This window comes from Mobula hypostoma, chromosome 9, assembly GCF_963921235.1.
Source record: "Mobula hypostoma chromosome 9, sMobHyp1.1, whole genome shotgun sequence".
In the NCBI taxonomy this organism is placed as follows: Eukaryota; Metazoa; Chordata; class Chondrichthyes; order Myliobatiformes; family Myliobatidae; genus Mobula; species Mobula hypostoma.
The window spans coordinates 137,176,489-137,194,722 of NC_086105.1; the positions used below are offsets into that span (position 1 = coordinate 137,176,489).

The window sequence follows — 18,234 nt, forward strand, 5'->3', positions numbered from 1 at the left end:
AACCACCTGTTACAGAGTTATACAGTGCAGAAACAGGCGCTTTGGCCCATCTAGTACATACAGAAACCATTTAAACTGCCTACTCCCATCTACCTGCACCGAGACCATAGCCCTCCGTATCCCTACCATCCATGTACCGATCCAAACTTCTCTTAAAATTTGAAATCAAGCTTGCATGCACCACTTATTCTGGCAGCTTATTCCATATTCTCACGACCCTCTGAGTGGAGCTTCCCCACCTCCCCTGACCCCATGTCTTCCTTAAGCTTTTCACCTTTCACTCTTAACTCACAGTCTCTGGTTGTAGTCCCACCCAACCTCAGTGGAAAAACTGCTTGCATTAACCCTATCTATACCCCTCATAATTTTATATACTATCAAATCTCCTCTCACTCCTCTATGTTCTGAGATTAGATTACTTTAGATTCAACTTTATTGTCATTGTGCTGAGTACAGATACAAAGCCAATGAAACGCAGTTAGCATCTAACCAGAAATGCAAAGAATAGTGTTATTTACAAAATAACTGCGAATAAAAAGTGCTACAGCACACAAATATAAGAGTACTGAGACAGTACAATATGGGTGCAATACTGCTTAGCACTGTGATGTGAGGTTCAGCAGGGCCACAGCCTCAGAGAAGAAGCTCTTCCTGTGCCTGCTGGTGCGGAAGCGGAGGCTCCTGTAGCGCCTACCGGTTAGAGGAGAATAAAAAGTCCATGGTTAGGGTGAGATGCATCCTTGATAATGCTTTTCACCCTGCTCAGGCAGCGTTTATGGTAGATGCTCTCAATGGTGGGCAATTGGGTGCCGATAATCCGCTGGGCAGTTTTCACCACACGCTGGAGTGCTTTGCGGTCTGATACGGGACAATTGCCATACCACACTGAGATGCAGTTGGTGAGTATGGTCTCAATGGTACAGCGGTAAAAGTCCGTCAGTATCCTGGGATAGAGGTGAGCTTTCTTGATGCTCCGCAGGAAATAAAGGTGCTGTTGCGCCTTTTTGATCAGGATGGAGTAGTTCAGGGACCAGGTGAGATCCTCAGAAATGTGGACACCAAGGAATTTGAAGCTTGATACACACTCCACTACAGCTCCATTGATGTAGATGGGAATATAGTCCTAACCCATCCAATCTTTCCTCATAACTCAGGTCCTCCAGATTGAGTAATATCCTTTTAAATCTTCTTTGTACCTTACTTACACCTTTCCTGTAGGTAGGTAACCAAAACTGCACACAACACTCCAAATTAGACCTCACCAATGTCTTATACACTTCAACATAACATTCCATTTCCTGCATTCAATACATTTATCTTTGAAGGCCATTGTGCCAAAAGCTTTCTTTACTTGTGACACGAGGAAATCTGCAGATGCTGGAAATTCAAGCAACACACAAAAAAATGCTGGTGGAACGCAGCAGGCCAGGCAGCATCTGTAGGAAGAGGTACAGTCGACATTTCGGGCCGGGACCCTTCGTCAGGACTTTACTTGTGACGCCATTTTCAACGAATTATGTACCTATATTCCCAGATCTCTGTTCTATCACACTCCTCAGTGCCCCACCGTTTACTGTGTAAGACCTACCCTGGTTGGTCCTACTGAAGCGCAAATCTTCACTTGTCTGAATTAAATTCCATCTGCCATTTTTCCTACTGATGCACATCCCTCTGCAAGCCATGACAGCTTTCCTCACTATCCACTACACCTCCAATCTTGGTGTGATCTTATTATCATCCAGATCACTGATATAGATGACAAATAACAAGGACCCAGCACCGATCCTTGCGGCATGCCACTAGTCACAATCCTCCAGTCAGAGGCGCAACAATTTACTACCACTCTCTGGTTTCTTCCACAAAGTCAACGTCTAATCCAATTAACTACCTCATCTTGAATGTCAAACAACTGAATCTTTTTGACTAATCTCTATGCAGGACCTTGTCAAATGCTTTGCTAAAGTCCATGTAGGCAACATCTACTTTCCTGGTAACTTCCTCGAAAAACTCTTTAAGATTGGTTAGATATGATGTAATCTACCAAGCACAAACTATCGTTAATCCATGCCTATCCAAATACTTATATATCTGGTCCCTCAGAATAACTTCCAATAACTTTCTGTAGCTGATGCCAGAGTCACCGGCTTACAATTTTCTGATTTATATTTAGGGTCTTTTTTTTAAGACAGCAGAACAGCATTGGCTATCCTCCAATTCTCTGGTACCTCTCCTGTCACTAAGCACAATTTAAATATCTCTGCTACCTGTTCTTGTATTCCATGCCTCTGACACTGAAGCATCTCATATACCTGAAACACTTTTAGTTGCATGTCCTGCTACCTTCAAGAAGCTATGGACATGCACCAAGATATCCTTAACTATACAGTTTGCAGAATCCTCTAAATTTTGTACTCCCTCAACTTGTTTGCCTTTCCTGAATGCATTATATTCTTGTCATCTACTGAAGTAGTGCCTGAAAAGATTTGAGAGAATATTTCAAAATCAGCTTTGAAAAGGGCATTGGAGAAATACCCCATATGCTGGGATGCGGAAGACACACTGGGGATTTACCCAGTAACTCAATAAGACAGCAAAAGTTAATGGATAAAGGATGAATGCAACACCATAGAAGGTTGCTGAGAGGTTAGTTTAAAAAATCTTCTGTAGAAGTTAGTTGCAATAAAGTGGCACATCCCTTACATCCAAATTAAATGTGATCACCTTAGCTCTTGCAGATTAAGCGTGTTGTACATCTCAAGGCAGATTTCAACCTACTTTAAACTTCTGGACTTTCTTGAATCTTTTTGGACAAGGATATTGACAAATTGCTCTGATAACATACAGCACACGATGAGCATTTCGTCTTAAACTGTGCAGTGTACATGAAAAATAAGCTACTTCCCAACATGGATGAATACCTTCTGCACATGTATACGGACAGAAGCACACAGAACAGAACAGCACAGGAATAGATCCTTCCGCTCATGGTTCCATTAACCATGATGCCAACTTACTAATCACATCAGCCTATATACGCACACATGGGCCACACCACTAAATTCCCTGCTTATTTACATGTGTAAATGCCTCTTAAAATCAGTTGTGGTATATTTATTTAAGATGGATTTTACATGAAAATCTTCAGCATCTTATTTTTTTTTAATCAAACCTGCAATATCCATGTCCAACAAGCTTAACAAAACATCCTAGTATAGTATTCAAAAAACTTTCAAGATCTATAGAAAACATTCGTTTCATTTATGAACGTACTATAAAAGGTAAAGTAACCCCCTCACCAAGTTCATATGCAAACTTGGCTCATTAGCCAGCTTTACTAACAGCCATGAGACTCTGCAGTGAGAAGGCCACTTTTCATAGAGAATATGCATCCACAGTCAGTATGATTTAGGGTTCAAACAAACAGGAAGACCATGATGTTCCAATTAAAGAAACCTGAGCAAATGCTGTGTAAATACTGCCCATACGCAATTGTCGGTTGGCAAGAAATAACAGATTGAACACCTCATCAAGTTATAAAGGAAATATATTTACAAATTTCAGCTTTATCAAACAGTTGGTAGGAAAAAAAGAAAAAAAATTAAAGGGCCTATTACAGTTAACCCAATCCAAATGTGCACATAAAATTGAAGTTCATCTAGAAGTTGTCGTTTTACTCATGCACTGAACCCAAGATCTGCGTGAAAGCATACACCAACTTCCGAACATTGCTCAAAATCCATCTTGAATAAACGAGCACTCTTTCAGGAGTACCGGCCCTTTCTTCTGCACAAAGCACTTTGTGCATGGGAGACGCTCTTTGCTAAGGCATCCTTTGCTGTCTTCCCTCCTGTCCTCTCCACAGCTCCACTCAAAAGGGCCCACAAAACACGCTGTCCATCACAAATCTCACTCTGCCCAGTCTCTCTAGAACCTTGTCCGAATTCCACCAGCCTGACAGGCTGACACAACATTCCTGAGTTGAACATAATAGCTCCTTATCTCTTAGCCAAAACCAAACAGTCTACCAGCAGAACACACTGCTTTTGCAGAATGCTAAAATGAAATATCTACAGTGTAACAGTAGAAATCTTAACAAGAGCATTACCATAGGAAAATTAAGTCAAACCACGTGCACCAAAATGAGCCAAATGTTAAAAGATCTAATACTTCACAAATCAGTCTTTCAGTAATTGCACAGAAATGAAAATTCAGTCAAATTTTTCCACGTGCATATACTTACACACTACTGTCTGTAAGCGACATAGTATCCGCATCACTTGACATGCTCTGCTGCTCACTGTCATTAGCACTTGTTGCTGGTGCCAGGGCATACCCTGTATTCACATAGTAAGGGTTGACTGGTTCCCGCCATGAACCATGTCTGGATAAAAGAAAAACACATTGGACAAAATCAGGTACAGCTAGAAACAATCACCAAACTCTTGGGGAAGTAACAATCAGTAAGAAAATTGTGTTATTAAAATTTATTTTCCCAACTTTTTTCAAATTTACAACTCCAGCAGAACATATAAGTTGGGGTAACTTAATGAACTTGATCTTGCAATTATAATCAGTGTCAAACACTAATTTCTGACTAACCTCTTAAGTTTCAGTTATTGCAACTGGGCCACAACTTTATCAGAAATGAAATGTAGAAATCACATCTGATTTATCAAAATATATATTTCAATCACACTTAATGAACATTTGTATCTTTTTTGCTGGAAGTTGAGACCTTAAGACATGTATATCCTTTAAATTGTGCTGACATAGATTCAATGGCATTTGCTCCTGCCAATCACAAGACCAGAAATGACTGCAACAAAATCAAAGCCAGCAGACCCTATGAAATTTCAAAAAAAATGTAGCAGCAAGTTGTATCTTTTGAATACACTTCTTAGAAATCTGAAAATTATCCCCATGCAAATGAGAATTTCTTTACACCACAAATATAATCAGCACATCCTTTAACTAGTCTAGGAAAAATGCAGCAGGCGATTAAATTTTTCAGCTTGGCTGTAGTCTGAAGTTTGACAAAATATTAAAAGACAATACTACAGGTATTTCTGACCACAATAAAAATAATCACACTTTATATTTGCAAATTTCAGCTGACAGAACAGGCCAGATTTTACAGCATTACATCTTAAAGCAGTGGTCCCCCCCACCAGGCCACGGACCAGTACCCGGCCGCAAAGCATGTGCTACCGGGCCGCGAGGGAACGATATGATTTGGTGATATGAAACGATATGAGTCAGTGGCACCTTTCCTCATTCTCTGTCACACACCGTTAAACTTGAACACCCACCCCTGCCCCACCCCGTCGGCCGGTCCGCCAGAATATTGTCAATATTAAACCGGTCCATGGTGCAAAAAAGGTTGGGGACCCCTGTCTTAAAGGATAAGTTGGCATATCATCGCAAGTCTTTGAGGAAATTTGCTCAAGGTGGAATGCATTTGCAAAGGTTGCTCTCAATGGTATATATTTATATGATCTTGTCTTTTATAGAATTATTAGATAGTTCTGTTACCTATTAGGTTACATTAGATACAACAAAAAACTTAATTTTAATGGTAAAAATGGTTAATGATAATGATAATGTATATTTATCCTTAACATCGGGATCATGGTACAGGAGACAAATATCCAGGTTGTGAGCTTAGATCAATAATCTAGAATTGCATTGTCTTATACTTATAGTAAAAATAAATGTCACTAGAACATGGACAAGCACAATTTAAACATAAACAATATCTTATGATTTGTTTTAACTTCATACTTCCCTTGTTTTCCAAGATTCTAAAAAATTATCATAATGGCAATTAATGTGAGTTTTCAAAATTCACTTCAATGGAAAATCCTACAAAATGTAGTGGATACGGGTAAAGCCCTCCCCACCACTGAGCACTTCTACAGTGTTGTTGCAGGAAAACAGCATCCATCATCAGTGACCCCCACCACCCCAGCCTTTCTCCCTTCTAACTGGTGCCATCAGGAATGTGGTACAGTAGCCTCAGGACTCATCACCAGGTTCAGGAACAGTTAAAACCCTTCAACCATTAGCTCCTTGAACCAGAGAGGATGACTTCACTCAACTTCACTCATCCAATCACTGAACGGTTCCCACAACTTATGGACTCACTGTCAAAGATTCATCTCGTGCCCTTGACGTTTCATTTATTATTTTCTTTCTTATTGTGTTTGCAGTTTGTTGTCTTTTGCACACTAGTTGTCCACCGTTAGTGCAACCTTTCATTGATTCTATTACAGTTACAGGATAAATTGAGTTTGCCTGCAAAAAAATAAAATGAATCTCAGCAACACACATCAAAGTTGCTGGTGAACACAGCAGGCCAGGCAGCATCTCTAGGAAGAGGTACAGTTGACGTTTCAGACCGAGACCCTTCCTCAGGACTAACTGAAGAAAGAGCTGGTAAGATATTTAAAAGTGGGAGGGGGAGGGGGAGATCCAAAATCATAGGAGAAGACAGGAGGGGGAGGGATGGAGCCAAGAGCTGGACAGGTGATTGGCAAAAAGGATATGAGAGGATCATGGGACAGGAGGCCTAAGGAGAAAGAAAAGGGGCGGGGAGGAGCCCAGAGGATGGGCAAGGGGTATAGTCAGAGGGACAGAGGGAGAAAAAGGAGAGTGAGAGAAAGAATGTGTGTATATAAATAACGGATGGGATATGAGGAGGAGGTGGGGCATTAGCGGAAGTTAGAGAAGTCAATGTTCATGCCATCAGGTTGGAGGCGACCCAGACGGAATATAAGGTGTTGTTCCTCCAACCTGAGTGTGGCTTCATCTTTACAGTACAGAAGGCCGTGGATAGACATGTCAGAATGGGAATGGGATGTGGAATTAAAATGTGTGGCCACTGGGAGATCCTGCTTTCTCTGGCGGACAGAGCGTAGGTGTTCAGCAAAACGATCTCCCAGTCTGCGTCGGGTCTCGCCAATATATAGAAGGCCACGTCAGGAGCACCAGACGCAGTATATCACCCCAGCCGACTCACAGGTGAAGTGTCACCTCACCTGGAAGGATTGTCTGGGGCCCTGAATGGTGGTGAGGGAGGAAGTGTGAGGGAGTAAGTGTAAGGGCATGTGTAGCACTTGTCCCGCTTACAAGGCTAAGTGCTAGGAGGGAGATCAGTGGGGAGGGATAGGGGGGACGAATGGACAAGGGAGTCGTGTAGGGAGCGATCCTTGCGGAAAGCGGGGGCGGGGGGGGGAGGGAAAGATGTGCTTAGTGGTGGGACCCCTTTGGAGGTGGCAGAAGTTACGGAGAATAATATGTTGGACCCGGAGGCTGGTGGGGTGGTAGGTGAGGACCAGGGGAACCCTATTCCTAGTGGGGTGGCGGGAGGATGGAGTGAGAGCAGATGTGCGTGAAATGGGGGAGATGCATTTGAGAGCAGAGTTGATGGTGGAGGAAGGGAAGCCCCTTTCTTTAAAAAAGGAGGACATCTCCCTCGTCCTGGAATGAAAAGCCTCATCCTGAGAGCAGATGCGGTGGAGACGGAGGAATTGCAAGAAGGGGATGGCATTTTTGCAAGAGACAGGGTGAGAAGAGGAATAGTCCAGATAGTTGTGAGAGTCAGTAGGCTTATAGTAGACATCAGTAGATAAGCTGTCTCCAGAGATAGAGACAGAAAGATCTAGAAAGGGGAGGGAGGTGTCGGAAATGGACCAGGTAAACTTGAGGGCAGGGTGAAAGTTGGAGGTAAAGTTAATGAAGTCAGCGAGCTCAGCATGCGTGCAGGAAGCAGCGCTAATGCAGTCGTCGATGTAGCGAAGGAAAAGTGGGGGACAGATACCAGAATAGGTTCGGAACATAGATTGTTCCACAAAGCCAACAAAAAGGCAGGCATAGCTCTCAGAGTTGTATATGGTGACATACCTGTACTTCAATAATAAACTTACTTTGAACTTCGTACTTTTAAAACAAAGATTATAAACTTTAGAAAGCACGTTAAATGGAAGTAGATATTTGATTATTTGCACGCCATTGAATTATTTTTCAAAAAAAATCTCCTGGCCACTTAGCCAATATTATTTATTACCAACATTCAGATTAAGAAAACAAATCCAAAATAGAGATCAAAAGGAATTAAGAAATGAAGACAGACAAATGTGATACAAATTTGAAGGGCTATTCATTAAATCAAGATTATGTACATACAGAACTATTTGAATTTTCTGATAATGCATTAATCAAAGATTTTAATTTACTAATTATGCAGTTTTACCCAAGGCTCATATGTCAACATATGGTGTGTAATAAAGACAATAATAAATCGTCATTTAAAGGAGTCAGGTCTTTGATTTTCTCACAACAGGTTCCAATGCTTCCTAAATTTTTCTAGCATTGAATATGCTATCATTTATACCATTTTAAATAATTTCAAATAAAATTCTGAATTGGAATAATTTACAAAGATAATTTAGCTGTTTGCATATTTGACATGAATAATTTTTTTAGATGTGCATTAATCTGCACATCAGCAACCCTTTAAAAGACAAGGTCAAAAACATGGTTTTAAAATAGACAAATCATTGCAAATTTTAATTAGTTAGGTTTGGCAGTTCCGCAATATCAAAAGAACATTACCAAAAACAATGCAAGGCATTAAAGTATTTTATATTAATGAATCCTGTTAAATTTGATAAAGATTAAGCCTAATACAAATAGCATCAGCTGCAGACACAACAGCAATAAACTAGAGCATGACAGACACTTACACTGAGAATTTTAGTTCTGAGATCATGTAATCGGCTATGTCAGCACCTCCATATACAAATGGTTCAATTTTGTGGCAAGGCATGAGGTGTGTGGGAAAAGAACAGAAAATATAGACTGCTTTGATAAATTCAAATGAACTGAACCCTTATATTGCCAGAAATAAAGAAAAATATCTGTAGATAAAAATAACAAATTGCAACATATAATAATTATTGAGATACACTGTATTCAGCAGAAAAATAAGTTCCCAACTCTGGAGATAAGAGTGAGAGCATTTTTTTCCACCATCCAAAAACTTTCATGGTTAGTCATCATTTAAATAGATTTCATTCAATAATGATCCCAAATTTCAATGAAATATAGCATTTTACTGTACATATCACTAAGACAAAGGAGTTAGTGGTGAGCTTCAGGAAGGTGAAAACAGCCTGCATTCCCACCTCTGAAGGAACGACGTGCAAGTCACCTGGGACTACAAATACCTGGGAACTCACCCAGACAATAAACTGGAATGAACTAAAATACAGGGGCTCTGTACAAGAAGGGACAGAGCTAACTATATTTCCAGAGGAGGTTCCGGTCATTCAACGTCTACAGTACTATGCTGCAGATGTTCTATGACTCAGTGGTGGCCAGTATTCTATTCTACGCTGTAGTCTGCTAGGGCAGCAGGGTGAGAGTAGCTGATGCCAAAAAGATCGATAAGCTTGTCAGGAAGGCTGGTTCTGGTCAGGGAGTGGAACAGGATTCCCTGGTGGTTGTGTCCGAGAGGAGGATGCTGCAGAAGTTACGGAGCATTATGGACAATTCCTCTCACCCCCTCTATGACATACTGGACAAAAAGAGGAGCACCTTTAGTAACAGACTGATTCCACTGAGGTACACCACTGAATGCCACAGGAGATCCTTTCTCCCTGTGGCTATAAAACTCTCCAACTCCTCCTCAAGTATAAAAGTATATGGTTTCATTGTACATCTATATTCTGCACTATTACTTTTTAAATGCACATTTTATATTCTTTATCGTACCTCAATGTTTACATTTTGCATTTTAAGTGTATATTTCTGACTGAGCAACCTTGCAACAATAATTTTCTTTGGGATAAATAAAGCTTTATCTTGTATATTTGCAAAACCAGTAGTATTTTTTTTAAAAAAATACAGCTGCACAGTGTGCTTAAGATTTACATTAGTAAGTAATGGGTACTACCAGAACCTTAAAATAATGCATTTTGCATATTGTCCAAGTATATTTGCAATGAACTATTTTCATAAACCAAAACATCCTGCAGAAATTGCTCTTCATATATAGGAACAACACCCAAGTACTGAAAGCAATTCTGAACACTTTCAGTATTTTTCATCTCTACTAATAAAGGATAATCAATTATGTCCCAAAGGGTCATGAAATTTCAGAATCTGCAAGCCAATTTCAGGAATCTGTATAATTATCTTTGTTTTTATGACGACATCAATCTACACATGCAGATACATTTGTGTTGGATGATACAGCATGCTGGAAGCAAATGCAAGATGCGACAGAACTGTCGAATGAGGTACAACTCTTTCATTTCTGCTATGTTCCTTAACATAATCAAACTGTTGTGAGGAAGTACTATGGAGAAAGTCAAGCACTACTCATCAGGACAGAGTACCTAAGTGAATACCCATGTAACTTATTTTTAAATAAAAGACCAACAGAGCAAATTATAACAGAGCAATTGGCATCTAGATACACACAAAACAAATAAGAGCAAGTTATTATATAACAATAAAAGCTTCTATATACAAAACAGCCCAAGGATTTTACTCTCTTGGTCCAATTTCAATCCTTTGAAGCATAGCTCTCCCACTTTCATGTACTAGGACCCAAATGCAACTCTCTTTCCTCCCTCACAGCAGTGTCCTGCACTCCACCCCCAGCACTTCTAAGCCACAATATTGCTTTAAAGAGTTCACTTTCCCCGAATTTAATCCCCGCTTCAAAAGAAATTTGCCTTGTGTACATGAACAGCAGGAGAGAACTGGCCAGTCCATTATTACAGAGGTATGAGAAAATATAGACCAAATATCTCAAGAGGTCTTAAAAAGTGCCAAACTTGGCAACTTACAAAAAGTACCCCCAATATGGTTCGGGAGTAGCAATTTCCACTCCTTCAAATACATAAGCTGTACACAATTTTAAAAAGAATTGAAGGTATAGAGAAAGGAATGAAGAAATTTGCACAATGCAAAGCTGCTTGCAGACGACATATGGCTGCGGGACATAACTTGAACGTCACTGCAGTACAGGCTTCAAAGCCTATCTGCAATTGATGCATAACCAAAAAGGTAGAAAAGGACCAAAAAATTTAAACAGAATATCAAAAAAAAACCCTTAGCAGATATATACAAATATTGATTATTTGGACCATTGTGACATTTCCAAATTACGTTTTTTTTAAATTAGAAAAATGTGTACTAAAATTCAGCATGAAAGTGTCCATGATACCTTGACCAGTGGTAAGTTTTGGGTCTGAGTGAAATTCCTTTAATTTTATTTTGTAGTCCCCCACTTTTCGACCGTTCGCTTTACGAAACCTCGCTGTTACGAAAGACCTAAATTAGTTACCTGTTTTCGCTAACAGAAGGTGTTTTCACTGTTACAAAAAAAAGCAGCGCGTGCCCCAAGCAGCCAAGCTCCTCCCCGGAACTGCATTCTAGCCGGCATTGCTTAAACACATGCCTGTGAGCAGCCATTAGCAAGATGAGTTCTAAGGTATCGGAAGAGCCTAAAAGAACTTGTAAGGGTGTTACACTTAGCATAAAACTAGACATAATTAAGCGTTTTGATCATGGTGAACGAAGTAAGGACAAAGTGAGCTTGGCTTGTGGAAGTTGACAAAGATGATGTTGAAGAGGTTTTGGCATCCCATGACCAAGAACTGACAGGTGAAGAGCTGATGCAATTGGAAGAAGAAAGGATAACAATTGAAACCGAATGCAGTAGCGAACGGACTGAAAGTGAAGTTGTTCAGGAACTGAACGTGAAGCAACTGCATGAGATTTTCGCTGCAATGATAGCAGAAAAGTACAACTTTAATTTTGAAAGGGTATGTCGGTTTAGGGCATATTTGCAGAATGGTTTGAGTGCTTACAAGGAACTATATAATAGAAAAATGCGTGAGGCTAAGCAGTCAAGCATACTGTCATTTTTCAAGCCTTCCGCATCAGCCACAGCAGACGATGAACCTCAACTTTCGACATCGAGGCAGAAGATGACCTGCTTGCCTTGATGGAAACAGACGACGATGAGATGACACCCCAGTGTTCCACCACCCCAACCCCTGGGCCGTGGACCGATACATTGTCGTGGAGAATGCAGCAGTAGCCGGGACGCACCCAGCACATCTTTAAGAAAAAAAAGCTGAAATAAACAAGCTAATTAATTAGGTGCCACTTGGCACGTAAGTGTCGGCTCAGATCAGAGGCGATTGCCGATTGCATCGCCTCTGACTTGGGGCCGACATTTACGTGCCGGGCGGCACCTAATTAATTAGCTTGTTTATTTCGGCTTTTTTCTTAAAGATGTGTTGGGTGCGTCCCGGCTACCGCTGTACCACTGCATGCTTCGCGGATCAGTATCGGTCAGCGGCCCGGAGGTTGGGGACCACTGCACCACTCCATCCTCTGACGACTCAGCCTAACACACCATCATATCATCAGTGTGCTCGGTGCTGTCTTCCTGATTCCCGTAAGTGATACTACACTGTACGTACATTATTTCTACTTTATATAGGCTGTGTATTTTATGTGTTATTTGGTATGATTTGGCAGCTTCATAGCTTAAAGGTTACTGGAGAGAGTGTTTCTGCCGACGGCGCTTGCGTGAAATTTTCGCTATGGAAAATAGTGCGGCAATGATTGTAGAAAAGTATTTCTACTTTATATAGGCTGTGTATTTTTTTCATATCATTCCTGCTTGTACTATATGTTACTGTTATTTTAGGTTTTATGTGTTATTTGGCATGATTTGGTAGGTTATTTTTTGGGTCTGCAAATGCTCACAAATTTTTCCCACATAAATAAATGGTAACTGCTTCTTCACTTTACGACATTCCGGTTTACGAACCGTTTCATAGGAACGCTCTACCTTCAGGTGGCGGGGGAAATCTGTATCATAATATTCAACACTCTACAGAACCCAGACACTTCAATACTTGTATATTGTTTCAAATGATAGCCATAGTTGCAATATTACAAATGATATAAACAAATGTGTTTTGCTTAATTTATAGCAACAATAAGAAATGGTGCCAGGACAATTACTATCTCTTGCATTTTTAAAAACATTAACAAAAAAAGATTGGTGAACAAGACTGATCAGCTGAAATCACACTGCTACAAGTTACTGAACCTATTTGTGGATACACAAAATTCTATTACTTCATTGTGCAGCTCTTCTGGATTTAATAAGACCTTTACAATGCCTTACTGTCCTTTTCCCTGCAATACTCATTTCTCAGCTTTGAACACAATTCTAAATGGCATTAAATTAGCTTAGCACTATGATAATTACTGCAAACAGAATCAAGTTTCACATATTTTTTTAAAATTAAGTCTCAGCAACACTACACCTCAGTTTACCATAATAACAGGAATATGTTAAAAGCTCCAGTAACATTGTGTCCAATACCATGATGATTATTATTTAGTTTACCAAATAACATTTCTTCTAAAGCGCAGTCATTGTAATGTAGAAATTGGAGTATTTAATCTGTGTAGAGCAAGCTCTCCTTAAGTAGCAATGCGATAACGTAATGTTGACTAGGGATACTTCAATCTTTTTTTAAAAAGCAGTTACCAACTATTCACCTATTAGCAGCTAGGTCACAATGACTTTAAAGGGTATTTTGAAGTGTAGAAAAACATGAAAATAGCTGTGCTATTTTAAAATTATACAATATGCTCAAGTATGGGGACAAATGCAAATTGAATAAAATTGTAATTATTTAGCACCTGGTATGGATGGCCTCTGGACATCCTAAAGTGTTTCACATCTAATGAAGTATTTGGAATAGTTGAATGCAGAATGCTCCACTAAGTACAAACATTAACAAATCCAAAGTTGAGTAATTAATAGCTTTCACAAATATGTTCAATCATTTCCACTAGGCATTACATTTCACTAGCAACACACACACACACACACACACTTCATTAGAATATTCTAGATATTCTGTATCACTTCGACTTGCATTTATATTAATTCAGTCTACAAAAATCACTGTTTTCACAGCTCTAAAATAGGCAATTAAGCTACTCTTCTAATAAAGTGACCAATCTGTTCAGATCACTTACCCATTTCTATACATAGCTAAAGTATCCTTCCTCCATCATCTGTGAAAACAGATCTTAAACTATACATTTTACAAAATAATAGTAAAATATCTTGTATACGTATGGCTCATGACCTCAGAATTTCAATTGTTATTTTTCGCCAATGTCATGAAAGGGTTGTTGATTTGTAACTGACATCTGACTAAGTGCAGTTGTTAGAATGCCTTCCCCCACTTCAAGATATATAGGGATGCTCACTTCAACTATACTAAGCATTTGTAAATGTAACTGTGGCTATTACACGAAACAGTAACTACCCCTTAACATTTATTTTTTTATATAAACAATTACCTATTATTGAACAATTTAGTGACTTCCTTTTCCATTATTTCCATGGACAGGGAGGTGCTATAAAGGTATGTCTAAATAACAGGTCCTAAAATTGTTCATGGGCTATCAGGTTTCCATTTTCCACACATTTCACACCCATTTACAACCAGTGTACTGCCCAGCATCACTGCTTTAAATTCATTTACACTTCCAAATCTAGCAGCTTTCAGTCAGACACCTTTGGTAAAGTGATAAAACAATGTAGCATGGTTCTCGAGTTTCTTCATATTAAATGTTCAGTTTCTAAAAAACATCTTGGAGCTTTACATTTTTAGACTTTTTAAACGAACTTTAATTACTTAAAATCTCGAACTATGAATTCAAGAACCTCTCAATAATGACAATAACATCTGAATTAAATTATGGCATGGTATCCCTTTGCTTATAATTTTTAATGATTTTCAAAACAATGTCACAGGAAATAATGTGTACTAAGTAGACAGGCAGTTTATGTTCTCTTCCTAACAGGTTTTTCTAGAAGTAAAGCACAAATAAGAAAGTGTCACTTGCTGATAAAGATTGTTATGTCCATAAAGCTGGATTAATATTTGGAAGACAATCACTACCAATATATAGATAACGAATTAGCAAGAAATAATTATTTGTATCCTTCTCTATAAGAATGCACACAGTATTCAAAACAAATTAACAGTTATAAAACACTGATGATAGTGTGCATACTGATTTTTCTTACATGGACTTAGCATCAATTCTAATGATAAGCTCAAAAGACAACTTTGATTATGGTCGAATCAGCATATAGGAGTGAGAAAGAAAATCTGGCTGAGTGGTGCCACCACAACAACCTCTTACTCAATGTTAGCAAGGTATAGGAGCTGATTATTGACTTCAAGGGGAGGAAACAGAGATCCATGAGTCAGTCCTCAGAGGATCAGAGGTGGAGGGTTGAGCAACTTTAAATTCCTTGGTGTATTTATTTCGGAGGACCTGTCCTGGACCCAGTAGACAAGTACAAATATGAAGGCGGCATGGCAAAGCCTCTACTTCCTTAAGGGTTTGCAGAAATTCAGCATGTCATCTAAAACTCTGACAAACTCTGATAAATAGAGAGTATATTGACCAGCTGCATCAAAGCACCAATGCCCTTAAATGGAAAGTCCTACAAAAAAAAATGGATACCACCTAGTCCATCACAAGTAAAGCCCTCCCCACCACTGAGTACATGCTACACGAAACGTTGTCACAGGAAAGCAGAATCCATCATCAGGGAACACCGTCACCCAGGGTTATGCTCTCTTCTTGCTGCTGCCATTGAAGAGGTGGTACAGGAGCCTCTGAACTCTCACCACCAGCTTAAGGAACAGTTTTTATCCCTTAATCATCAGGCCCTTGAACCAAACAGGAAAACTTTACTCAACTTCACTTGCATTAAAATGTTCCCACAACCTATGACTTGCTTTCAAATGCCCTTCAGCTCATGTTCTTGATATTTATTGTTTATTATTATTTCTTTCTTTTTGTATTTGCACAGTTTGTTATATTTTGCATAGTGAGTGAACACCCAAGATGGCGTGGTTCATTGATTCTATTATGGTTATTATTCTGTTATGGATTTATTGAGTATGCCTACAAGAAAATGAAACTCAGGGTTGTATATGGTAATATACATGTTCTTTAATAATAAATTTACTTTGAACTTTAATGGCCTCTACCTCCTGTTCAGGAATGATTTTGATAAATCAAATAAAAAACGACAGGACTCTCCTAATATTTTTTATCCTGTATCATATGTCATTTATCTGAACATCTGAACCATAGACAAGCACAACACCAAATGCTACAATTCAGATTCCTGGCATAGTGGCAGCTCTCCAAATGGATCTTTCCATACCTGTGCAGGAAAGAGAATTCAATATGTACTTGGATCTAATCATCCATGAGCCTTTGCCCAAAAGCTGATATATTCGGCAGTGTAGGGGAGAGTCTCTTTCCAAGCATTTAATCCCATCCAACTCATTTCACCAGCACTTTGATTGACAACATAATGAATACTTACTGAGGAAATTCACCATACTTCTCTGGAGGCAGCTAGACCTGGATATTCAACATTAGTTCAATTTTACATTTCAATTAGTGCAGTTGAACTACAACTTGTGTAACACGTTAGACTATACTGAAAACAGGAATTTCATAAAATTTATCAGATTGGCTTCAGAGTCCACAGAGAACCTGTAATACATGCTAAAGAGCTAAATACAAGTCTGTAAAATTAAAATCTTTCAACGTTTAATATTGTATAATGGCTCAAATATCAAAGTCTGAGAGGAAGCACAATATCATTTACATGTTCATTAATGTCAATTCTTATAGTGTTCATTTTTAAATTAATATATTTCTATATATCAAAATTAATTTGATCAAGCTTTATGTACCAATTACTAAGAGTTGCTATTAAAAAAATAAGTACAGATTAGAAATTCTGCTTCAGAAACAGTACAAAGTGAAAGATACAACACTTAGAAGTGTGAGTTCAAATCCAGATTTTTAAAACAGCAACATCATTTTGGTGGAGGTTAATAAGCTGGGTTGGCCCAGCAGTTTTGTTTTACTCCCAGGGAAATTTTGGCAAAGAAGCCCTCACCAGGAGCTGGTTTGTTTTCAACATTTATCCTGGGGGTCAATATTTGCTTTGGCAGTATTCACAGCACTTCCACCTTTTTGATAATGTACCAAGCTGTAGGAACATACAATCTTAACTTAAGACATTAAAAACAGGCAAAGGTATTGAGTGAAAATTTCTAAGGATTACTATTACAAACTGATGTTTTACAGCTATTTAGGGAATAGGATTCAAGCTCCTCAAAAATTTTAGGAATCTAAGTGATTAATCATTAACTCCTTTGCTACTTCTGCCACTCCATTCTTTTTGCTGCCCCAAAATTATGAGTGGGAGCATTTTTTTGAACTTCTGACTTGATTGTCTGCTAAGCTTTTCTTCAGATCATTCATACCATCATTTTGCATACATCTTAATATGCATGTGACAACACATTCAACCCAAATAAAATGAAGCAGTTAATTAAAAAGGTGAAATGCTTTTCAATGATTAAAATCAGGTGCCAAAAAATCTTCTCTCCATGTGAAAGTGAAAGAAGTTTGATGTTAAAGTCGGCCCTCCTTATCTGCGAGGGATTGGTTCCTGGACCCCTCGGGACTTCTGTTCCCGACCCCGGCGCTGAAACATACGTTTCTTAAGTATTTTATATGCATAGAAAGGTAAAATATATACTATATACTAAGACAAACGTTTGACTAACTGACGCTAAATAATACCTGTTCCGACTTACTTAGTAAGAGAACTTCCATTTTTTTGGATACCGATCCACGATAACCTACACACATCCTCCCGTTTACTTTAAATCATCTCTCGATTACTTATAATACCTAATACAATATAAATGCTATGTAAAATAGTTGTTATACTCCGCTGTTTAGGGAATAATGACAAGAAAACAAATTCTGTACATGCTTGAACAGCAAGTGCTGGAAGAACACCGGGTTTTCTCGATTCGCAGTTGGTTGAATTTGCGCATGCGGAACTCGCGGATAAGGAGGGCCAACTGTACTTACTAGCCAAGTTAAAAAAAAGCGAACATAAATCACATGAATACCAGAAACTCAAAAGAATTTCAAATTGCTAATTAAAATTTCAAAATGTCTGTATCTGAAAAATAAGTTTAATTTTTAAGCCCTTAGTTGTATCAAATTAATCTTCACCATTGATCGTAATTGAAACGCAAAATCAACACTGCAAACAAT

General features: G+C 38.8%; 1 protein-coding gene across 6 annotated transcripts in view; it reads right to left on the reverse strand.

Moving 5' to 3' along the window:
• Positions 1-18,234, reverse strand: part of axin1 (axin 1) — a 165,207-nt gene that overhangs the window by 92,499 nt on the left and 54,474 nt on the right. For all 6 annotated transcript variants that reach the window (XM_063059282.1, XM_063059283.1, XM_063059281.1 and 3 more), the window contains one exon: positions 4,241-4,381. In XM_063059282.1, the coding sequence (XP_062915352.1) occupies positions 4,241-4,381 (141 nt within the window). The remainder of the gene's footprint in view (positions 1-4,240; positions 4,382-18,234) is intronic.